The following is a 22567-nucleotide window of genomic DNA, read 5'->3' on the forward strand; positions in this document are numbered from 1 at the left end:
CGTGCATGGTGCCCTGGCTAATCACATCTAGCAGATGCTGTTCACTACAATTGTACTGTGGACAGCTTTGGGTCAGACCCAACAGCGCTTCATTTTTTATTTATTATTTTTATTCATTTTAGAAGGAAAAACCCTCTGATGTCTTTGACTGCTAGCTGTGTAAACAAACCCACAGATACTTAAGCCAGTTAGTGGTCGACAAGTATTCCCTAATGCCTTCTGTAGGATCTGGGTGTGAGACCTGTTGTCTTGGCCCAAGGACAGCTGGAACCACTGTGCATTTGTTTTTCCCCTTACCTGGGTTTCGCTCTGCAAGTGGGAGGAGGGTTTCCTGTACCTTGTGGCTTGTGATTTACTCTGAACATGGGTTTCAGGGAATTTGGGGCTTGGTTTTGTGGGGATGTAGTGCTCCTCTCAATGATGGGCTTAACAACAAAGATGGATGGGGAAACTGAGGCAAAGGGAAGGAGGGTGCCCTGTGCAAGGTGACATTGTGGTTGGGAAACGCCCTTCTAGGTTTGAGGCAGTGCTGTGTTTGTCTGAAAAACTTAAAAAAATATGGAGTTATGGACGTGCCACTATTTCCAGGTGTGCCCCCCATACCCGTGGTCTTGAGCAGATCTGCTTCCTGCAAAGATCCAACCAAGCTGTCCAGACACAGGAATCCTGCACAGAGGGTTCCCAGATAGTATTTAAAACCCAGATTTCACGTGGCTTTGTTGTGATTGAAGGTGAACAGGCTCGGATGGGAGTTCATCAGCTTTTGTGAGTGCTCTGGTTCTTGCAGGGATGTGTGTCCCACAGCTGCCCAAAGCACATGGTTGGTGCAATAGTAGGTACAAACAGGAAACTGTCAATACACCCTGCAAATACAAAGAGGAGTGAGCCAAGGAAGGCTTCAAAGGCAGGGAAGTGATGGGGATGGAGAATGGCTGGCCAGGGAGGAGAGAAGCCGTGCGGATACTCGATCCTGCCGTGTTTGTTTGCACAGCTCTGGGCTGCTCTGCCCGGCGCACTCGGAGGAGCATCGCGCCCTCCCCGGAGGAAAGGGCCAGATTGGCTTTCATGGCCTTTTGCAGAGGGATTGCTCCAGGGGTCTGTTCCTGTAAGTTAATATTTGCAGAGCACAGGGCTTAACTGGAACCAGGCTGCGCAGACATCTGATAACCATAACAGAGGAGATGCTTTTTCCCTGCAAGAGCAGCTTGGAAAAACAAATCCCAATGCTATTCCCTTTGGAAAGATAACAATATGGAAAGAAAAGCACCAGGAATGGTGATGCGTGGATTGCAAGGGTTTTTCTAGCTAAATCTTGGGGGGTTTTTTGTGCACTGCTTGTTTTTGCCTGTATTGCTGATCGGTTTGGTTGTCTCCCTTTCTTTGTAGCTGGGTTGCCTTTCCTCATCATCGAGACAAGCACAATCCAGCCCTACCAGAGGGGCTTCTACTGCGACGACGACAGCATCAGGTACCCGCAGAAGAACGTGGAAACCATCAACGACGCGGTGCTGTGTGCTGCAGGCATCCTCATCGCCATCCTCGCGGTGAGTGCCACCTCCAAACCTCCTCTTCTGTCCCAGCAGGGGCTTTTTGGCACCTCTTTGTCCTGCTAATGCTGCCACGGTGTCTACCGGAGCACATATCCTCTGCGGATTGTTTGACTTTTGTAAGCGTGGAGTTGCAAATATTTACAAATGAAAGCTTGTAATGAGAGGAATGAGATTACTCTTGAAGCCTGTAAACAGGCCCAAAGCTGTTTGGGCAAGTCTGTGAGCTTCACAAGAACTTTTCCACCCTCCAGTAGAGAGTTCAGAGTAGAGGCAAAAACACTCGAGTGTCAGTAAGGACTTGGCATGGTTTGTCACTATTCAAATAACTCGTGGTATTTGCCTATTTTATAAGGTTTAAAAAACAAAGAAAGGATACATCTTTTTAGCTAACCAGTGCCTGGAAAATTTAACAGGCCAGTGTTAGGTTTTTAAGAGATTGCATATTACAGGCATTTTTAAAAGACAATTAAAACCTTCCATGGGGAGCATGTTCCCAGGGTCCTCACTTTAAAATGTAGTTAATGTCCCACCTTCCCAATGCCTCTTCATTCTCCTTCTGCCAGTTTTTCTAGAGCTGTGCTAGGAAATGATTGCATGATAAGAGCTTTATTTGTCAGCCAAAAAGCTGAACTCAGCCCATGAGTTGAGCCTCCTGATGCCCATGTGTGCCTGGTCTGGGGCAGAAGACAAGAGCTGTCTCCAGGTTGTTGCTTAAACACTTCCAGCTAAGATGAAATTCCCCTATGAAAAGTACCTACATTTTTTTCCCTTCTCACCTGCTGCCAGAACAGCTCAGGTGCTTTCCCAGAAGTGCCACCTTCCTCTTGCTCCTTCAGCTGGGAGGGATGGAGATGGACAAGTCAGAAGCATTTGTTCTCCTTTCACCTTTCCTTTCATGGGCAATAGATATTTTAGGATGGCACAGTGCCTGCTTTGCTAATACTCCATCTTCAGCCTTGTGTGATGTGAATAACTCCATCATTTCCTCATCTCTCCATCATTTTCTCATCTCTCCATCATTCCCTGACCACATACACACACTGCAGCAAAGCAGGTCACCAAAATTGCCATGTCCCTCTGCCTCCTCCCTCCCCAAAACAAGCCCAAAAGGTGCCAGGCCCCCAATTCTATAAACACAGCAGAATTTCCCCCTGCAGGTGAATGACCCCTGAGTGTGGAAAAGCCATAAAAATGAAATGAAAAAGCCTCTCATTTTCGCATTACTGCCGGAGCTATCGGCACGCCAGCTCCATGCAGAGTGTGCTTCTGATCCCTAATGAGGCAGTGGCAAATACAGGAGTTGGAACAGAAACTGGAAACATAATCAGCTGCCTGTGTGATCCATCAACTCCCTACCACGAAATAGCAGGTCAATTAAAAGAGAATGAAAATCCCCAAAGAATTGGATGTTTCTGCCCTGGTTTCACTGTGCCCACAACAAATGTAACTTAATAAGGTAAATTCAAAAGCTCAGTTATTTGCTGTTGAGTGACACAAATGGCTAACGAGGAACTGAAGCAACGGATTTCTTTGCTATGGCAGCCTGCATGGAAAATTCAAGTCAGCCTGACCTCCTTTTTCAGATGTAACCCAGATACCAGAATTACTGTAGCATAATAGGAATTCCTTCCAAATCCACAGAGCACTGAGTGCGCTCCTTTGGAAGGCAGGGCAGTGGTCATGAGCACTTCCAGGGAGCTGGCTTTTGGGATTGAGCAGCCAAAATTCCACACCCTCGCTTCACGTGGCGTCACAGGCAGTCTAGCCTGGGGTAAAAAGGTCCAGGTCATGTTTTAAGTGGCTTGAGGACACCCAGAGAGTTTGTTAAGTAAACGGCAGAGGAGAGACCTTTGCTTCCTTCAGGATGGGAGAGGACATGCATTTGGTTTTAATATCTGTGTATTTACTGACTTCAGGCAAATTTCCATGCAGATGGCACTGGAGAGGCTCATGCCCCTGGGCTGTGCACTCTCACCTCTCTCCTGGCTGCTCTTGGGGCTAGAAGGTGGTTGATGTGATGTTGGTGGTCTCTTGGATGGTGGGAAGGGGAAGGTGACACTCCTGAGCTTTGTAGGGGCACCCCTGCTGCGGTACCATGTCCCCACACGTGATAGGTCTTAAAGGGCTATGAAAAATTCCTAATTAAATTAATTTGCTAGGTGATCTAAGTGACTCACCTGGATTAGCTGGCTGTTTTACAATTGAAGGTGATATGCTGCAATGTGATTAGCACAGAGAATGTTACACCAAAAACAAGTGGCTAGAAAAGCTCTAAAAGTAATTACAGGCTAATTGGATTGCTGGTGATAGCTTATAATAACAATAAAATGGACTTGACAACTGAAAGTCTGCAAAAAGCATTCACAGACAGAAAAATTTGATACTGGCTTCTCTCTAGTGACCAACTTTTTTAAATATGTGTGCCAGGGAATTGTGCCCATCACCTGGGAATGGCATATGTCCCATGTGGATGGCTTGCCAGGAGTGCAAGGCATGAGAAGCAGCTTGATATCTTTAAAACTTGTTTTCTTTTCAGGATGTCCTTCCAGTCTGTGCACATCTGTGCTGCATTAGTTTTTCACCGTCCTGCTTTATCTGGGACAGCACTGCCAAAAAACCAAGTTTACCCAATTTTTAGCTACTCATTAAGTTGATCCATGGCTTTCACTAGCTGGGGAGGGTTCCTGGGTACCCAGCAGCATTTTAGTGAGAGAGTGAAGGCTCCAATTTACAATCTGCTACATGTGTGCAATTACCCAGACCACCAATGGTGAGAGAGAAATATTAATCCCCCGACTTTTGTTGGTCCCTGTTTAAAATGGTCACATGCCTTTCCCCAGGCCAAGAGCCTCAGGTTTGAGTGTATCTGTTTGTGAGTTTGCAGTAATGGCACATCCCCAGTGTCAGATATCATCCTTAATTTGTCTGGTCTTCCCTCTGTGAAAGCCACGAGTTTTGAGCCTCAGAGCTCCCCTTCTTGTGTATTTAGGCTTTTGGGAGTGCAGGAGCCTCTGTGTCCATCCAGGACAACCTTCCCCCTGCAGGCCTCACACCAGCAGATTTCCTGTGCTGGAACAGGGTTCTAAATGGAGATAAACCATGGTCTTTGGAGACCGTGAGGATTAAAATGATGCAGCTCCTTAAACAAGCCTTGGTCACCACCAGATTTCCAAGAGGAAATCTCAGCTGTGACGTTTAAACCCCAAACAGTGGTGCAGCCACTCAGAGAATTTCTGTATGGTAGCAGAGCCTGCTCTAGCTTGGCGTTTATTTTCTGTTATTACAGTTGTATCTCTCTTTGATAAAGCCTGCTTAGCTGCAATTTCAGCTGCCTTAGGTCAACCTTTGTTTTTCCAAGCCCCGGTACGAGTGAGTTCAAACAATGATACAGCTTCAACTCTTCTTAGTCTAATTGCCATACTTTTCCAGTTTATTAGTTTCCAAAGGTTGTGCCAAGCTTTTAAAAAAGGTAGGCAGGGGAGCCTCGTCTCCTGCTTATGGCTGGCAGGCTGCCACGCCAGGAGGAATATTGCTGGCTGCTCCAGAAAGGGATTAACATGAAGGCATTTTTCTTGACAGTTAATTTTACATATCACAGTCCCCGTGACTACAGAGAGGCAGGGACAAGGGGGCATCCAAAAAAAAAAGAAACACCAAACCCCACAAAACCTCTGCCTCGATTTATTACTCAGGTATAAAAACATTTAGAGTAATGAATGAAATCCTAAAGCTGTAAATCTGGAGCTGAAAATTTAGGTGCGTAGCGTGACGGAGAACAATTTAAATCTTTGGCTCTTTGGGAGAGGTGAGACATTTGGACTTCATTTCACAGCCTGATTTTCATTAACCTGCCTCTTAAGAGTCATGAGTGTGAGAAGTTGGATCCTCTGCTCCCTGACAGTGATTTATGGCGATACTGTCAAACCTCAGCACCCCTGACACAAGAAAAACATAATCTCCTGCCAGGTGATGGCAAGACACCTTGAAATGCCCCAAAATAGCTGGACGTTTTGGAGACCTTGAGAGGTCTGAATTGGGTCTGCTGGCAACAAGTTTTGGGCCAGAAGCTGAAAAATTTGGGGCTTTCTGTTCCTTTCCTTGTTGTGTTAATGATTTTAAGAGAGGAAGATAAGCAGGATGTAGATTTACTTTCCTCCAAAATCAGTTTGATAAGACGGTAGTGGGTCTGACCTCTCCTTCCCAACACACACTAATTCTTTATCTGGTTTATGTCAATTTTCTTTTCCCACTATGCTGGGGTGTTACTTCACTTCTGTAAAGATATGCCAGTGTACTAACCCAAAATTTACTCTTTTGTTTTGTTTATTGGATTTTTCCATAAACAACATGCTGAGCACTGGGAGGGACAAGGGGTGGGATGGAGAAATACTGAGCCATGGGTTTTCCTTCCTCAATCCAGAAGCAGATTCCTGACTTGACATGCCAGAGCTGTCTCAGCCCTGCATTAACACCCAGCCCTGCTTTTGCCTGTTGGAGCCCTGGATGCTGAGAATTTTAAACTTTCTGTGCTGAAAGGCACAGACCCTCAAGAAAATACTGTATTTGACCTGAGGCTGTGGAGGAGGCTTCTAAAATTGAATTACAGAACTGCGACTGTGGGTGTGGAGTTTGAATGGGAGTGTGTAATATCACATGGTGGAAAACTTAAGAGTTCAAGGTTTTAGAATACAGCAGTATATATGGGACAGGATGGAGGCTTTAGGGCAGTGGCTGGTCCTTTTTCTACACCTTTTTCTTCAAGAGTTTGGGTGTTGTTTTGTAATTGGACAGAAAAGTCCACATTGTGCAACATGAGGGATTGGTTATTGGGTTAAAAGTAAAAATAATCTAGGTGTCATTTCTTAATTGGATAGTTTAGCCTTAAAAGGCCTTGTAAAGAAAGATGGTTAGCCATTTTGTAGCTTGTTAGTAGAGTGCTGTAGAACTCACAACTTGTAAGACCATAATATAGATAAGAAGTAATGCACATTTGAGCGTGAATACAAAATACCATCTCCAGATGGATCTTCAATCCATCAGTCAATACAAATACCATTTCCACGTGAATGGCTTCAGTCCCAACCTTGACAGAGGCAGAAAGGAAGTTAAAGAATTGACATTTGCCCAGTGTTTTTCCTGCTCTCTGACCTCTCTGTTGTGCTTCCCTCGCAGATTATAACGGGAGAGCTCTACCGCATCCACTACCTGAAGGAGAAATCCCGCTCCTTCATCCAGAACCCCTACGTGGCAGCTCTCTACAAGCAAGTGGGCTGCTTTGTTTTTGGCTGTGCCATCAGCCAGTCCTTCACAGACATTGCCAAAGTGTCCGTCGGGCGCTTGCGGCCGCATTTCCTGGCGGTTTGTGACTTGGATTTCTCCACCATCAACTGCGCCAAGGGAGTTTACATCCAGAACTACACCTGCAGGGGAAGTGACAGCAGGGTGCAGGAAGCCAGGTGAGAGCCCCTGGCACCAGAGCCTAGGGTTGCTGACACTAAATGTGGCTTGGGTTTCTCTGTCTGCAATAGAGGATGTGAATCTGAAGCTGAGAGTGGGGTTAGTTTGGACATTTGGAGTAAATTCTTCCCTGTGAGGGTGGTGAGGCACTGGGTGGATTTCCCAGAGAAGCTGTGGATGGATGCCCCATTCCTAGCAGGTCATCTTAGATGGGGATCTAAACAACCTGGTCTAGTGGAAGCTGTCCCTACCCATAGCAGGGGGGTGGAACGAGCTGGTCTTTGATGTCCCTTGCAGCACAAGCCATTCTGGGATTCTATGAAATGCTGCTTTTTCTGCAAAGGCCATAAATCCATTTTCCAGTGGGCAGCAGTTTCCCTTGGGAAGTGTGGCACTCAGCTGAACAATATTTCTTTTCCTTTCTCTTTACTCCTACACTATTGTTTCCCCGAGCTGCTGCTCTCTGTGGGAATTCACCCCCAGAGCTGAGCTCATGGTGAGCAGCCCGAGCTGTCCCGTGTGTGACAGCAGAGCTTTTCCTCAGCAAGGGCTCCACCACACAGGCAGGGCTGCCAGTGCCTCCCCTTGGAGCTCTACCACATCCGTCAGATGCCAAATTTTTACTTTTCCAGGGGCACATTCCTCATGCTGCAATCAGGCTTCTGGAGAAATTGCTCTCTTTTCATGTCTTCAGGGTTTCCCGGTTATTTGAGGCGAGATGATGAGTTATTGGGTTATCCTGGAAATAACTGCTGTCCCCTGAGTAGGCCAGGAAGGGACAAACAATGCAAGCATCCTGTTCATCCGTTTGCTTTCTGCCTCAGCAGCAGGCAGGGCGGATAACAGGGGTTTTATAACCAAAGGATTGGGGGTTGTGCGTCCCTTGGCTCTGGCACCCTCAGATGCCAAATCACCGTATTGTAGGGAGAATTGTGATATTGAGGATTGTGCTGGCTGGTTCTGAGCACCTGCTTTGTTTTGCAGGAAATCCTTCTTCTCTGGGCACGCGTCCTTCTCCCTGTACACCATGCTGTACTTGGTGGTAAGTGAACTAATTGATCCCCTGTCCCTCATCCCACATTCCATACCAGTAATGGCAGGATGAGCATTGGACATGGGAATTTGGTTGGAAAAGAAGAGTCTGAGCTGTTGGTGGGAGGATCCACCCTCAGCTGCTGTGGTGTTTTTTAGGATAGAGACTTGTGGGATGATAGCTGTGCTGTGTGTGTGCAGCTTTGGGATGCAGCCAAGGTGGCAATTAAATCCAAATCCTGCTGCATTTGTGGATGGCCTGTTTGCACACTGAGGAGAGTTTGGGTGAGCCAGAATGTTTCGTGGATGGAGGGGCAGGATGTGCTGCGTGGCCATGTCAGGAGGTGATGCCTGGTTCCGAAATGTGCCAGCAGAGCAGGTGGAGCAGCCTCTGCCCGCCTGGTTCCGGAGGGGAGGGCTGGGACTTGTTTTCCTTTGTCAGTGAGAAATGGCTCTGCCCTTCCTGTGCCTGGGCTGGGGCCGGGGTGGCTGCCAAGGTGCTTCCTGCCAGGACTGCAGGAGGCAGCACTGCCCACACGGGCTGGACACACACACACCCTTCTGAGGGATTTGTGCCTGCTTTTCCTCTTTTTTACGTTATTTATTTCATAGAAAATCAAGTTTTGTGTTGCTTTTAAGATTTGTGCTCCTCCTCCGTCCCCGGTAATCTCGGATTTGCAAGCAGAGGAACAGCACTGCGCTGATAAAAACATGAAACATGAGTCTTTTATCTATCAGCAGTGCTCCCCCCATCCCTTACCCTCTGGAAAGATAAGTGGCCGCTGCTCCCTCTTGCCTTTACAGCCTTGGATCCCCTTCCCTGTGAGCAACTCCTGTAACTGAATCACTGGGCTTTCCAGGCAGCTGTGGGCGGCGTATTAAATTCTTTCTTTGTTTTCCCTCTTATTTTGTTCTTGGAAAACTTCTGAATTTCTCCAGCAGACATTTTGGCCATTTCCTCCCAGCTATTACAATGAAGAGCTGCCTTGGTGATGCTTCACAGGAGGCTCAGCCCATCATAAAGCTTTCTGAGCTGAGTTTGGAAGCCATCGCTCACAAGGGCAGTCATTTATTTCTGGGGAGGTCTCTGAGCAGTCAGATAAGTCAGTCCTGAGGTATTTTCAAGCCCAGCATCTGGAAGCAGCAAGGACTGCCGGTCCCTATTAAGGTGGTGATGGCTTCTCTACTAGAGCTTGACCCATTTGCTGCAGGTTGCTGACAAACTTTCCTTTTTTGTGTGTTTTCTGTAATTCCAGCACTCTTGGAGCAGGTGAGAAGCAAATGGGAATACAGAGCTCAGGGGGCAGAGACCCCAAAACTGCAGAGTGCATTCCAAGTTCCCACAGGATGCACAGAAAACCTGCAGGGCTCATTTCCCATTGCTGCTTTGCACCAGTGCCTGCTGCCTGATGTTGTTTTTAACTTTGCAGAAGGCTTTAGAAGTGGTGTTTATCTCCTGTGTGGTGCCTCAGAGCACAGAGATGCCTCTGGTCTCTCTTTGCTGCCCTTCCCTGTCCCCATATGGGAGCACTTGAGCTGTCAGCACTCACCAGACTTTGCCCCACACTCCCACACCCCCCAGGACAACAGGCTGTTCCACTTACCCCTGTCTATGCAGGGGGCAATCCCTTTAAAATTATTTTATTTTTCATTTTCACCTTGTCCCAAAACTGTGATATGGCTGGTAGCAGACTCTGCCTGACCAGCTGTCCAGTTTTCTTGTGCTCTAAGAAGTCAGGAAAAATAACATCAAGTGTTTGGTGATAAATTGAAGGGAGAAAAAGGCAACTTGAGACAAGACAGGTGAAGCAACAATCCTAAGGCTCTCTTCCACCTAAATGATTCAGTGATTCCAGCTTGTCTAGCAGCACCCTACTCTCCATCTCTCCAGTTCCCTGGTCACTGCCAGAACCTGACAGAGAAATCTCGTAGAAAAAGGGAGGCAGAAAATCTGACACATTAGAGAGCCTGATAATATAAAAAAATAATTACAAGAAATAGGAGATTATAGTAAACCAGAGGGATTTTATTTGATGCACAATAAACCCTGCTGTCTTGCCTACCTCAGTGAATGAGTTGGGGTTTTGAAAGCCTGCTTAGAAACGTGGCATCCACCATGCCAGTGCCTGCAGGAGGTGTGTTTGATGGGTTTAATCAGGGGACCATCTCAATCAAGACAAAATGATTGATTGACTGTTCCTGGGAAGTGAGGGCTGTGCTGCAGCAGGTCCTGCCTACATTTTGGATAGCAGCAGAGTGCCAGGAGCTGCTGCAGAGCTGGGGGATCTGTGGGGCTGAGCGTGTCCTGCAGAGGCCTGGCAGGTCAGCCGTGTCCCGAGCATGTTCCTGGTTGAACAATACTTCATATTTCAAGGATAAGTCACTTCCCGCCTTTCCTGGCGTTCCCTGGCTTCACTCTCGGAGCCCATTCTGAATTAAAATGTTTTCAAGTTGGCTTCACCTGGTGGAGACGGGTGCCAGAAAATTCCAGTCAGGCTGTGAGAAGATCCCTGGATTCCCACGCACCCTGCAGGGCTTTGGGGCTGGATTTGTCCAGAGGCTTGGTGTGCAGTGGCTGAGTGACCACAGCTTCCCCATTTCCTGGCACACCAGCAGAGCCCTGTGCTATCCATGGGCTCCTAGCAGGAAAACACTCATAGATGCCAAGCCCTGGAGGGCTTTGAGGAAAAATTTGCAGGGAAAGGCACTTGCAACACAGTGAAATCTCCTGGGATTTGGTTCTGAATGCTGACACCTCAGGGCTCAGTTTCTCGCAGCCTTCTTGTCACCAGGAATACTCAGTTAACATCAGGCCTTTGTATAAAAAATTTAAAAGGGGAAATAACTCTTGGGTAATCCTCTTTGTCCTAATTTTCCTTGCTTTGTTACCCCTTGGCTGAGCGAGCTGTAATATGTATTTATAGCAGGCTGAGGAAAGAGGAGGTATGGAACAGCTTATTCCATGCAGCCCTCTGGAGCTGACCCACACCTCTTTGTCTTGTTTCTGTGGATGTGGGGGAGTCTTTGCAGGGAACAGTGGATGCTTTCCACTCCCCTGGAGCATGTGAGACCATAATGCTGATTTTTTTGGCATCATGAAGTTGCCTGAAATCACACAAAGGGCGCAGAAAATTTAAATATCAGGAAAGTTGAATTAATATCCCTCAGCAACATTGGCTGATTCTGGATAAAATGCAAGCAAACCTTGTGTATTTAATATGTGTCAGTGGGTGAGGCAGAATGCTTCAGAATGGGTTGTGGTGAGTTCTACTGGGCTAAATGGAAAATGAAAGATGGTGCTGGGTTTATGTGTCTGGGGAGTGTGAGGCTTCTCCCTGGAGCTCCTTGCTGAAGGGTGGAGAAGGTGCCCTGGTACAGCTGAGCAGTGATGTGCCCTTGTGAAGGAGCCTCTGTGGTGGTTGTGAACTTGGAGTTGAGTTTAGTGGTGACCTAAGGAAGAGAATGAAATGGAATTACATCAGAGGCCTAGGCTGAGCTGTGAACTGAGCTGCTGGGGATATTTCTGATGGGGTGAGAGGGTGCTGTGCACTCAGCAAAGGCAGGGAAGAGGCAAACAGCACAGGCTGAGAGGTCTTTGCCCATCTCCTGTTCTTCCCTTGTGGCAAGCTTAGTGCTAAAAGCCAAATTGTGCATTCCCAGCCCCCAGTTGGCTTTGTCCAGGCAGGGATGGACAAAGCCATTACAGTGGGATGAGTTTGAGCTGGGGAGGTTTTGGCCCTGCAGCACTTTGGGTACCACTCTGCTTGCAGGAGGAGGAATGGTGCAGGAATGGAGAAGGAGATCACTTGGGGTCAGCCAGCCAGGAACAAGCCCAGCTGTTTCCCAGAAGGAAACTCCAGGTGTGCCTGAGGGGGTGATGGAGTCCAGCCCTGCAGCAGGAGAGCATGAAGGGATTTCTGGAGAGGAGAAAGCCCCGGGAGGCTGGAGGTGCTACTCTGAGCCTGTGACCCCTGCCAGCTCCTCCTGGCTTTGCTCAGAGGCTGTGTGTGGCTGTGGGCACTCCCCTGCAGCACTGTGGAAGTCCCCTGGCACAGGAAGAGTGATGTGACATCCCTCAAGCCATGTGCTTTGTGGTGTCCCAGCCTCTGCCAGGAGACTGCGGATGGGAACTCCAAATCACTCCCACTCTGTGTGATCCCATTTCTCCCACCCTTGCTCCTGTTGGTGCTCCTGGGTTTTGCTGCCCTGTGATGATCTGTGGTGGAAATAACCCTGTTTGTGGTCTTGCTCTTCCACCCCCTCCTGGGAAGGGCTCCATTCCAGCTCCATATTCCCATCCAAATCTGTCAGTCTGTAGCTGGCAGCATTTCAGATTTGCTCCCAGGAGGAAAAAAAACCAACAAACCAACCAAACTAAAAAAACCCCACCAAAACAGCAAAAGCACCTTCATAAGCAGATTTTCAGATAAATTTCCAGGAACTTCCCATTTCTTGGTAGTAGCACTAATTCCTGTATTAGGGAAATTCTGATCCTTTCAGCCCCTAAATTCTACTTTCACTTCTTGACCTTGTCCTATTAACTGGGTTTTTCTTTCATACCATGGGCAGAGGCAAAGTTTGGAGCACCCCAAGTCTTACCTCGAAAGTATTTAGGGGATCCTGGTGTTTGAGAGCAGCTTTTGTAACACTGCACGCTCATAAAATGCCTGTGGAATAGGAGGAGTGCTGTTATGCTCTTTTTTTTTGTCCTTATGAATGGGGAATAAAGAGCAGTTTTTCCATGGCCTTTATTGTGGCAGCAAAAGGAACTCAGTTGAGCTTCTCACACTGGTGTTGCAGTGTCTGAGGGGCACAGGACTAAACCTGTGGGTTTTAGATCTCCAAGATACACAGGTGTGAGTGTGCCATGGGTGGTGAGGACTTGGGGGACACCCAGCACTCCCCCTATGGTGCCACACTGCTCTTTGCTCCTTTTCCAGGGCTGAAGATTGCACATGAGGGACACAGTTCAGTACCAGAAGTACCTACTTTATTGTGTTTTCAAACTTGCTGTTTGGTTTTTATTGCTAATTTTTAATTGATACTTTTGCACCCTCACTTCTAGATGACTATTTTTAGTCCAGGTTTGTAGGGTGGAAAGATTTGAGAAGATGTCCAGACTATGCAAAAGTGGCAAATGCCAGATTATACAGCAGCAAATTTCCTTCTTAAGTGATTTGATGAGACAAAGACAGAAAATTAAAATATGACATCAGGTTTCAAGTTTTCCTGGTAGAACTGAGAGTGATGGTTTATAATATGTAGTTACTTGGAGCTATTTTTGCTCTGCAGCAGCAGCACACTGGAACCTGAGTTTTGCACTGTCATCTGGGCTGAGTTGAGGCTCTTGAACATGAAAATAGAATCATGGAATGGTTTGGGGTGGAAGGGACCATGGTGTGGAGTGTGGGATGTGCTCCATGGGGCCATGGCTCCGTTCCCAGGCTTAGGCTGATTTGCAGATACATTCCCTAGAATCACCATGTGCATTAGCCAGCACTGAGCTGTTCTGGTGCTGCTCCCTTCCATGTTAATTGGCTAACAATCTGGATAATTTGGAGCATCTGCTCCATTCAGACAATGGGATGTTTCATTTCTTCTGTAGAGCCCAGTGTGTGTTCTTTCCAAAAAGGGCCAGATCCAGTTTTTATGCAACAGCCAAACATACTGAATTGGCCAAAATGATGCTTCCCCCTTATCAGCTTCCCAGTTAGCTCTGCTTTTACAGGTCATTTTATGCTTTTATGTTGTCATTATTTGTGGTTTCAGTGAACCCAGTGAGAGCTTCATCCCCTTTCATATCAAGGTGGTGCAAATTGCTCTGGGTGTGTAAAAGGGATCATAAATGGGGAGTACATCCCTTTGCATCCCTCTGATGTAGCAGAGCCCCTTGAAGGACAGGAGTTTGACTCCAGTGCTGCATTTAGGAGCAGAAATGGGGAGTAAACCCCTTCGCAGCCCACGGGGTCTGACTCCAGTGCTGCATTTGGGAGCAGGCAGAGCAGGCCTGGGCTGCAGAGGTCAAGCAGCATTTGCCAGGCACTTTCACACCCTTTGAGCCTGACTGCTCCCCAAGCCTGGAGGCTCCTGGGTGTCCCTCTCACCCTCCCTTCCCACAGCCTTCCTCCCTGCCTCATCCCCGGCAGGAGCTGCTGTTTTCCTGTCCTCTCTTCCCGCCCTGCTTCCCCGTTCCCACAGGAACAGGCCGTGCCCGGTCCCGCGGCGGAAGCGGGCCTGAGATAGTCACGGCAGGGCCACAATGTCTGCCTGACATCACCCCAGAGCCCTCCTTCAGGCTGGGCTGGGGCTTTGCTTGGCATTCCCACCCAGGGAGGGAATTCCCCATTCCCAGTGGGGCAGCTGCTCCCTATTTCCGTCAAACCCTGAGGCTGGGGCTGGGAAACACGATGGGAGTGTTGGAGGGTGGTATTGTGCGCATTGTTGGTGGTTGTGGCCATGTCTGGCAGTTCTCAGGATGGCTCTGAAGGTTTGGCATGATGCATTGATTCTTCTTTTCCCTCTGAGAGATGGTATGAGTCCTAAATACCCCAGGTGTGGGACCTTGGTTTTGTTATGTTCAATAATGCTGGGGAAGAATTTCTTTACTGGGATGCTGTGCTGTGAGGCTGAAGCAGAGCTGTGATGCATGGAGTCCCAATCCCCTGTTTCTGGCTCACTGAGGAAGGGCTGTGCCCATCCACCTCTGTCCTCATCCCCTCCACGGGTTAAAAATCCCTCCAGAGGCCACACAGGTGCAAGGAGCATCCTTCTTCCATTTTATCAACTCCCCCTCCTTGAGCCACAGGGCCCCACAGCCACCCCCACAGCGCAGTCACTGCTGCATTTTGGGTGAATTTGTGCAAACCAACTCAACCTTTTTTGTTTTTTTGTTTCCCTCTCTTGCCACAGTTCTATCTGCAGGCCAGATTCACGTGGAAGGGAGCCCGGCTGCTCCGTCCCCTGCTGCAGTTCACCCTGATCATGATGGCCTTTTACACTGGGCTGTCCCGCGTCTCCGACCACAAGCACCACCCCACCGACGTGCTGGCAGGCTTTGCACAGGGAGCCCTGGTGGCTTACTGCGTGGTGAGTGGGGGAAATGGGCAGGAACAGTGCTGGGAAGGTCCTGGGGGAATAGCAGGGCCTTTGCAACCCACCAGTTCAGCTCAGGTGGTTCCCTGTTACAGCTGGAGGCTCCAAAGGCTTGGTCCAGGCAGCTGGGGGCATTGAAAGATGTTCAGCCAAGGGAGAGTGTTTCCCTCTCCACCAGAAGCTTTGGCTGTTCTCAGTGGCACTCAGCTGAACAATATTTCTTTTCCTTTATCTGTACTGCTACACTGTTGTTTCCCTGTGCTGCTGCTCTCTGTGGGAATTCACCCCCACAGTATTCTCAGTTAGGCTCCTTAGCAAGGTTTTCCACCAGGAGCTGAGCAGAGAGTCTGGAGTACTTGGCATTATGGCTCTTCCACCCACAGTCCTTCCACAAACTGGTGTGTCTGCCTGGCCAGGGGAGGTGGCTGATGGCTGATGGATTTTCAGGGGGCAAAAGGGCTCTTGAAAAAGTGGCCCACAAAAGTTGTGCCCACTTCTCTTCAGCTGCTGGGCTGGTTCTTGTGCCACTTGCTCTCCAAAGGGTGACCTGATTGCACAGCCCTATAACTCAGAGTGACACATGAAGATGTTTCAAGTTGGCAGGATGGAGGGGAACCAGATCAGGCAGCTGCCTCAAACAGACACAAAGGAGCTGGGGGTTGTGGTGGTTTCTGTGTCTGTGTGAACTCCCCAAAAGCAAGATTTTAATAGCTCACCACTTTTTGTGGGGGTTTTTGTTGGGTTTTTTGTTTTTCTTTTAACTGTTCTAAAAGTAAATCAGTCTTGGGAACAAGGAGTTAAGTTCACCAATCTTACATTTTGCAGGGAGAGAAAATAGGTTATTTATGTACTTCCCACTCATTGATAATATTCCAAAGCCGAAACAAAAATGTCATTGTTGGGACATTTTCATGGAGTATTATTAACTCTATGAGCAGTAGCTGTTGGGTTTTGCCTTTGCCTGCTGCCCACATGCCATGCAGGGCTGGGAGATCCCGAGGGGATGGTGGGAGAAGTCTTTGTGGTGGGCAGTCGGCTATTAGGCACAGTGTGGCAGGGGAGTGGGGAGCAGGCAGTGCATCCCTGGGTCCCAGCAGTGGTTCCCGAAGGACAATAGCTCTCCGGATGGAGCTTGGGATGGGTGTCCGGATGCTTCCTGGCTGGGACAGAGAGCAGCAGGCCTGGCTGTCCCCTCCCAGCCCTCCAGCAGCTGGGAGCTGTGCTGGGGAAGGGGAGGCTGTGGCAGGGCTGGGATAGTTTTCCTGTGTCATAGGAAGCAGCTGCCTGGAGTTTCCCAGGCAGGCTTGGGTTTGAGAGCCTGAGCTGCTGTCCCAGCCCACTGGTAAAAGGGGCAGTTCTGTCTAAATGCTTTGCAGGAATGGCTCAGTAACCTGGAACATCTCAAGCTGCAGCTTAGGACTCAGGGCAGGGTTTGAGCCCAGCCCTTGTCCCATTCCATCACCCTGCAGAGAACCATCTGTTCTCTAGAACCTGGCTTTGCTGGTGGGAGCCTTTGCCTAGTAGGGCCTGGCAGATTTTCCTCCATTTTGGTAGGTTGCAGCAAAGGGACAAGAGGAAGAGTCATCCCAAAACACCCTAGAGTTTTCCCTGAAGGAGTTTAGGAGCTTTTTGCTGAAATTCCTGGTATGTCCTGGGCATTCCTGCCCAGCTCTCCTGCATGGGCTGCTCTGAAATTGAGGGATCTGGAGACTCCTCACCTCCCACCCTGGGTGCTCCCAGCCACCCCTTCCCCCAGCAAAGCCTTCAGGGTCCACCCTGGTGATAGCCAAGAGCTGTAAAAACACCACAGTTATCAGGCCATAATTTTCAGTAGAAACCAATTGTGGATTTCATCTCCAAAGGCTGCCCGAGCTTAAACCCAGGTCGTGCTGCAGCAGACACGTTTGTCTTTCAGTGCCTGAAATAACAAGCAGAAGACATTAATGTCAAGCACTTCCAGCTGATGAAACATTCAGATGTGGAGCCAGGGTGAAATACAACGAGGATTTCTCAAATAGAAATAGTTTCTCTGCGCCTTGCAGGCAGCTTGCTGTGTGTTGTGTGGTTTATGTCTCATCTGAGGGAGAGGGAGAAGGGGAGATGTCAGGAGGACATGCTCCCAGTGTTGCTCTGGTTAGCTCAGAGGAGTTGTTATAACCTCTCTGTATATGATTAAAAATTGCTTCAATAGGATGAAAAGTAATAGGAATTGTTAAGTGGGAATGTGAGATATTGGCTTAAAATGCTCTCAGTCTTCTCCCATCAAGTTTTCTTTATGGGTGGAGAGCACCTTCTACAGGAAATGGAGCTAATCCAAGTGAAAAACTTAGCACGTTTATTAGTCCTTTTTTGTGTTAAACAGTTCAAGCATTAGGAGGATTTAACACACTTTTAACCCCCAAAGATCATGTTTCATGATTCCTATAAATGTTTATATAACCTCCAGCCATGTTAAAGTGAAATACAGTTTAAAGAGAAATGAAACCCCTTAACCAGCCTTTCAATGAAACCTGAAAAGCAGCACAGTAAAAGCAAAAATACCCAGGATGACAGTTGACCATAACTCATTCCTGTCGAAAATAAGGACCAGACTCAAAGCAATCCCCAGATGCTTCTTGCACTCAGAAATCCCCTCCCATAAATTGATTTGTCATGGCTATCTTGGTGCAAAGTTGGACACCTTTTTGATTGAATCCAGCTCTCAGAGGTGGACAAATGAGCGAGTTGGCACCAGAAGTGCACCAAACCAGACAAATGGGAGGTTTGCAGTTATCAACAGCCCAAAAGAAAACCAGTGCCAGAGCAGTTCAATGTAGTTTTAAACTGGGATGCTGCAGCAAGGGGCCAGACTCCAGCTTGTGATCCTTGGGAGCATCAGCTGGATCCTGTTATTTACCCAAACATACAAAGGCTGCCACTTGCATGCCCTGTAAACAGCTTTATCAGCTCTGTTACACAACCAAACAGCCAGCAACCAGCACATACATTGAGGAAAGAACTGTTTTGTACATCAGCTCCTTCTCTGCCTTCCCACAAAGCAGCGCCAGCCTCCTTCATCCCTGGTTAGAGCTGTAGGAGTAAATTGGTGTGTACAGCTTTGCTGGCTGTCCAGCTTGAGCCTTATCTGCTCTGCTGATAGGGGCTTGCAAAAGTTGTTTGCAAGGATGACTTGACCTGCTGCACAAGGCTCTGGGTGGTTAGAAAATGTGGAGATGCAGGTAGACCAAACCTTTGCTTTCTCCCTGTGTTACTCAGCCTGGAAGTCATAATCTAATATTATTTCTTTAAACATCTTGAAATTATTTTTTCCCCTGATTTATCTGGGTGATTAAATGTAGCATTTGAGTGGTGTGAGAGAAAAAGCAAATGTACTGCTGATTGCTACAGCCTTGTGCTGCTCATCCTGGGATTTCAGCTCAGCAGACCCATGGCTTCAGTTGGGATTATTGGGGTTTAAGGCTTTCTGAGATGAGCTGTCAAACTTGGGCTGGCAGGGACAGTCAGTGGCAGGACAGAAGTTCGGGGCTGTGGCCCCAGGTGACAAAATGATGAATCCTTGCCACTTCTAGCTCCATCCAGAGGATCTGTGCTGTCTGACTCTTTTCCCTTCTGGCACAGGGCTGAGCTTTGGCAAGGGTGAAAGTGCCCCGGTCCTGGAGGACTGATAAGCTTCGTGCTACTGCCAAAGGAGGATGTGGAAGTTTCCTCCCAGCACTTTGTTTCTTATTGTGTTGCTGCCTTCCGAAATTGCCAGGCACTGGCTTTTTCACATCCGGGAGAGGGGTTACATCACGGGATATTTAGGAAGAAGGAGTCAAGAATAGATTCTCCTCTCCTTAGCCTTTGGCTTCCACCAGACCCCAGCTCTGTACCTTGGTGGGGCATGAGGAGTATGGCTCGCCATTGACTCACAGCTGATAGCTTTTAACACAGTTTTAACTTGAAAGCTTTTAATTGCCTACCTGATGTCTGTCTGAATGAATTGTTTCACTGACTCCATCCCTGAAACCACTCAGGATGAGTCAGGCCAGCCCTTTGGAGACCTTTGTTATTTTATTGGAGTGCAGGCCGTGGATCTGTTTCCTGGCTTTTCAACCCATTCAGCAGAGGTCTGGGTGTTGCACTTGGTGATGACGCAGTGAGAAATCAAGTTGTCCTCTCATGTTTTTACAGTTTTGTGAGGTCTGAGCCTTTTTCTCTGCTGTACAGAAAGGTGGTAGCAGGCACTTGGGATTTCACAGCTGTTTCAGGCAGGCATTCAAAAAGTGCTATTTTTGCAGCTTAGAGATGTATATATATTCTGTAAACCAGCTTTTTGAACAAACCATCACCCACGGTGGCTAAGTTTGCCTTTTTCACTTATTCCTGCAGGTGTTTTACGTCTCAGATCTCTTCAAGCCCAAGACAAAGACTTGCCTGCCTCCGCCTCCCATCCGGAAGGAGATCCTTTCACCTGTGGACATCATTGAGAGGAATAATCATCACAACATGGTGTAGAACTTCAAGGAATCAGATGGGTGTTGTATTTTAAACTTTTTTTTTTTTTTTTCAAAAAAAAAGTGACTGCTGACAGCAACTACCTGCTGCTCTCAAATCTCATCAGACAGTAGAATGTAGGGAGAGACTTTCTTGCCCGACCAGTAAAGTCTTACTCTGTGGTCTTTTCAACTTGCGACATTTGGATGAAAGGGGTGGTGGTGGTCAACTAAGGCAAAGGTGACAATGAAAAAGAAGAAAAACAAAACCCACACTACACAAAAAGCCAAACAAACAAAGAGAGGTGCCGGAGTTCTGGATGTGCAATTGGTTTGAGTGTTCATGTTGTAGTGAACGCCAAATTGTTCCCAGCCCAGTGAACACTAAGGGATTTTTGGAAAGCTGGCCATCCTAGGTTTTTTTCTGACTACGAAGATTTCCAATGCCTGCGAGAAAAAAAAACAACTCACGACTAAAATTGTATAGCACTACGTATGAGCAACAGCACTGAGTCAAGACCTGGGATTGGTTTGTAAGAGTTGCTTTTTTCTCTTCTTGATCCTAGTTTATTTTTGCCTCCTCTCTTCCATACTGTGACTTAATTTAGAAGAAGCTTGCCCAGTCCGAGGTCTCCAAAGGGTCTCTGCTCTCTCTGCTCACACTACACACCTTTAACGAGCGGCCCGAGACACGCAGTGAGGCCGGAGATCTCCTTCCTCCGCACAGAGAAGCCACATTTCCTCCTCCCCGCTCGCTCCCTGCCAAGGGCTCATCCCACCCGAGCCTCCCTAAATGAAAAGAGCATCCTCCACTTCCCAGCCATCCCATTTCCCCCAGAGGAAAATCCCAGCAGGTTCCATGCAGGGGAGCCGCGGTTTGCGCCGGGGGAGCGGCGGCTCTGCCGAAGACTCGTTCAGTTCGCACTACGACCCCGGGGCTGAGTCCTGGGGAAACTTTTATTCTGCAGTTTTGGGACGGGCTGCTGGGCGGCACGTCCCGGCCTGGGTGTCAGTCGGTTTGTGCATCCCCTCCTCTCCTCCTCATCCTCCTCCTCCTCCCTGGCCACCCCGGGGTGCGCCATGGCAGTACCAGGCCCTGTGCTCCGCTGGGTCACTCTGGTGGGAAATCAGCTGTGCCTCTCTCGGGTGTGATGATGGCATTTTTTTTTTTTTGCCCAGAAGCCACAGGTGCTTGGTTTGCAGCCCTTCCACGAAGCGCATTTGCAAAGGGATCCCGCAGAACACGCAGAATGGCCATTTGCACATCCTTCTCACAGAATCCGTCCTATCATTTCAACTTATAGCAAGCTATGATTTTTTTTTATATTATAAATATTATATAAATAATGTATAAAACCTTAAAAATTAACTATGTAAAATATTATTTCTGAAACAATTTTAGATATATCCACTATGACTATAAACTGTGTCCTGACCTGTGTTATTTACATTTTGCTGCTTAAAAAAGCATTGAATTAATTTTTTTATAGTCGACTAAAATATTGTAGTTCTGTGGTAGTAATATTTTAATGAAAATAACTGCAATTAGAGACATTTGTATAAAAAAAACATATTAAATTGTCTGTATTTTTGTAATGTTCCATTTTGTAAAGAGAAGAATATTCAAAGACTTTTGTAGAATACAAAATTGAATTTGTATCTGCGAAATTATTGCTGTATAAATGTGCTTTTTAAATAAAAGCTCATAACACAACTAAAACATCCTAGTGCGAGCTGCATTCTGTCTTTGGGCTGCCCTTTCCTTGACGGAAAAAGAGGGTCCTTGCCCAGTGGAACAGTTGGAAGTGTGATGTGGATGTTGGGTGGCATTTGGGGATGTGATGGTACGGGAGGGCAGCTGGATAAAAAGGACCAGATGGCATTTTTGATGGGAGGGATGAGAAGGTCCCACCAGCTCCTGGTTGGTGGCACTTGTGGGTTTGCATGGATCTTCTCTTTTCTATGTCCAGTCTTAAAGCAAATCCCATTTCACTGAAGGCATCCCTTTTACTTTAACAATCTTATGAGCTTTAAATAAATGTTTTGGAAGTAAAATAAGGTCTGAAGAGCCACAGCCCAGCTGCTGGTCTTCCTGGACAACCCCTGGCCTAGGAGGGCTCCCAGCTATTCTCTGCTCAAACACCTTTCCCATGAAAAGCAGGCACTTGGCAGCTGAACCAAACTCTTGCAGCTTGCTGGGTTGCACACGTAGATGGGAGGGGAAAGAAGAAAAAAGGAAAAAAATCTCACAACATGTGCTCAGAGAGGCACATGTGCTCAGCACACAGTTATGAGGCAGCCTCGATTTTTTATTACTGTTTTTATTTTTTTATTATTGTTTTTATTTTTATTATTGTTATTTTCCTCCTCCTACAGAGGCAAATGAACTTGTTGGTGGTGACACACGGTCAGAGCCGCGTTTCGACCACTCCTTGAGCGAACCACATCAGCGAGATAACACGGCACAGAAATAATATGCAAGAATGCATGACAGGAAGCAAATACCACATCAAACTCCAGAGAAAGAGCAGGTGGAAATTAAGCCAGCAGAACTGAGCTAGCACTTGCTATTATTATCCTAATTAGGAGTAAAATTTTATTACGCGTGGAAAAACTTCGTAAACCCGCACCTGTCCCAAATGCAAAGGGCGTTTTCATGGTGCCACGTGTGATCTGAGCCTGAGTGTTTGGAGGTTGAGTGTGTTGCAGAGGTGAGACTTCAGCTTCGGGGCAATGGCTGTGAGGACAGGCTCTTAATCCCCAGTTTATCTCCCAAATGCATTGCCTGGGTGTAAGAACCCCCCATGGGAGGAGGAAACGCTGCTCTGCCTGCCTGTGGAGCCCTCCCTGTGCAGAGCCAGCCCCAGTGCAGCAAGCACCAGGCTCAGGAAAGTGTTTGCTTGCATCTTAACCCCAGCTACTTGGAAAAAGGCAGGAATACAGATGTCTGGGGGAAAGAGG

The 22567-nt window shown here is 47.7% G+C and overlaps 1 protein-coding gene across 1 annotated transcript in view; it reads left to right on the forward strand.

Moving 5' to 3' along the window:
- The window catches only part of PLPP3 (phospholipid phosphatase 3), a 42914-nt gene extending 22791 nt beyond the window's left edge, over window positions 1-20123 (forward strand). The window contains exons 2-6 of the mRNA XM_005482286.4: window positions 1387-1544; window positions 6723-7006; window positions 7992-8049; window positions 14949-15125; window positions 19503-20123. Of these exons, the coding sequence (XP_005482343.1) occupies window positions 1387-1544; window positions 6723-7006; window positions 7992-8049; window positions 14949-15125; window positions 19503-19628 (803 nt within the window). The 3' untranslated portion in view covers window positions 19629-20123. The remainder of the gene's footprint in view (window positions 1-1386; window positions 1545-6722; window positions 7007-7991; window positions 8050-14948; window positions 15126-19502) is intronic.
- The last annotated feature ends 2444 nt before the right edge of the window (window positions 20124-22567 follow it).

The sequence above is a fragment of the Zonotrichia albicollis genome, chromosome 8 (genome assembly GCF_047830755.1).
Source record: "Zonotrichia albicollis isolate bZonAlb1 chromosome 8, bZonAlb1.hap1, whole genome shotgun sequence".
Classification (NCBI taxonomy): domain Eukaryota; kingdom Metazoa; phylum Chordata; class Aves; order Passeriformes; family Passerellidae; genus Zonotrichia; species Zonotrichia albicollis.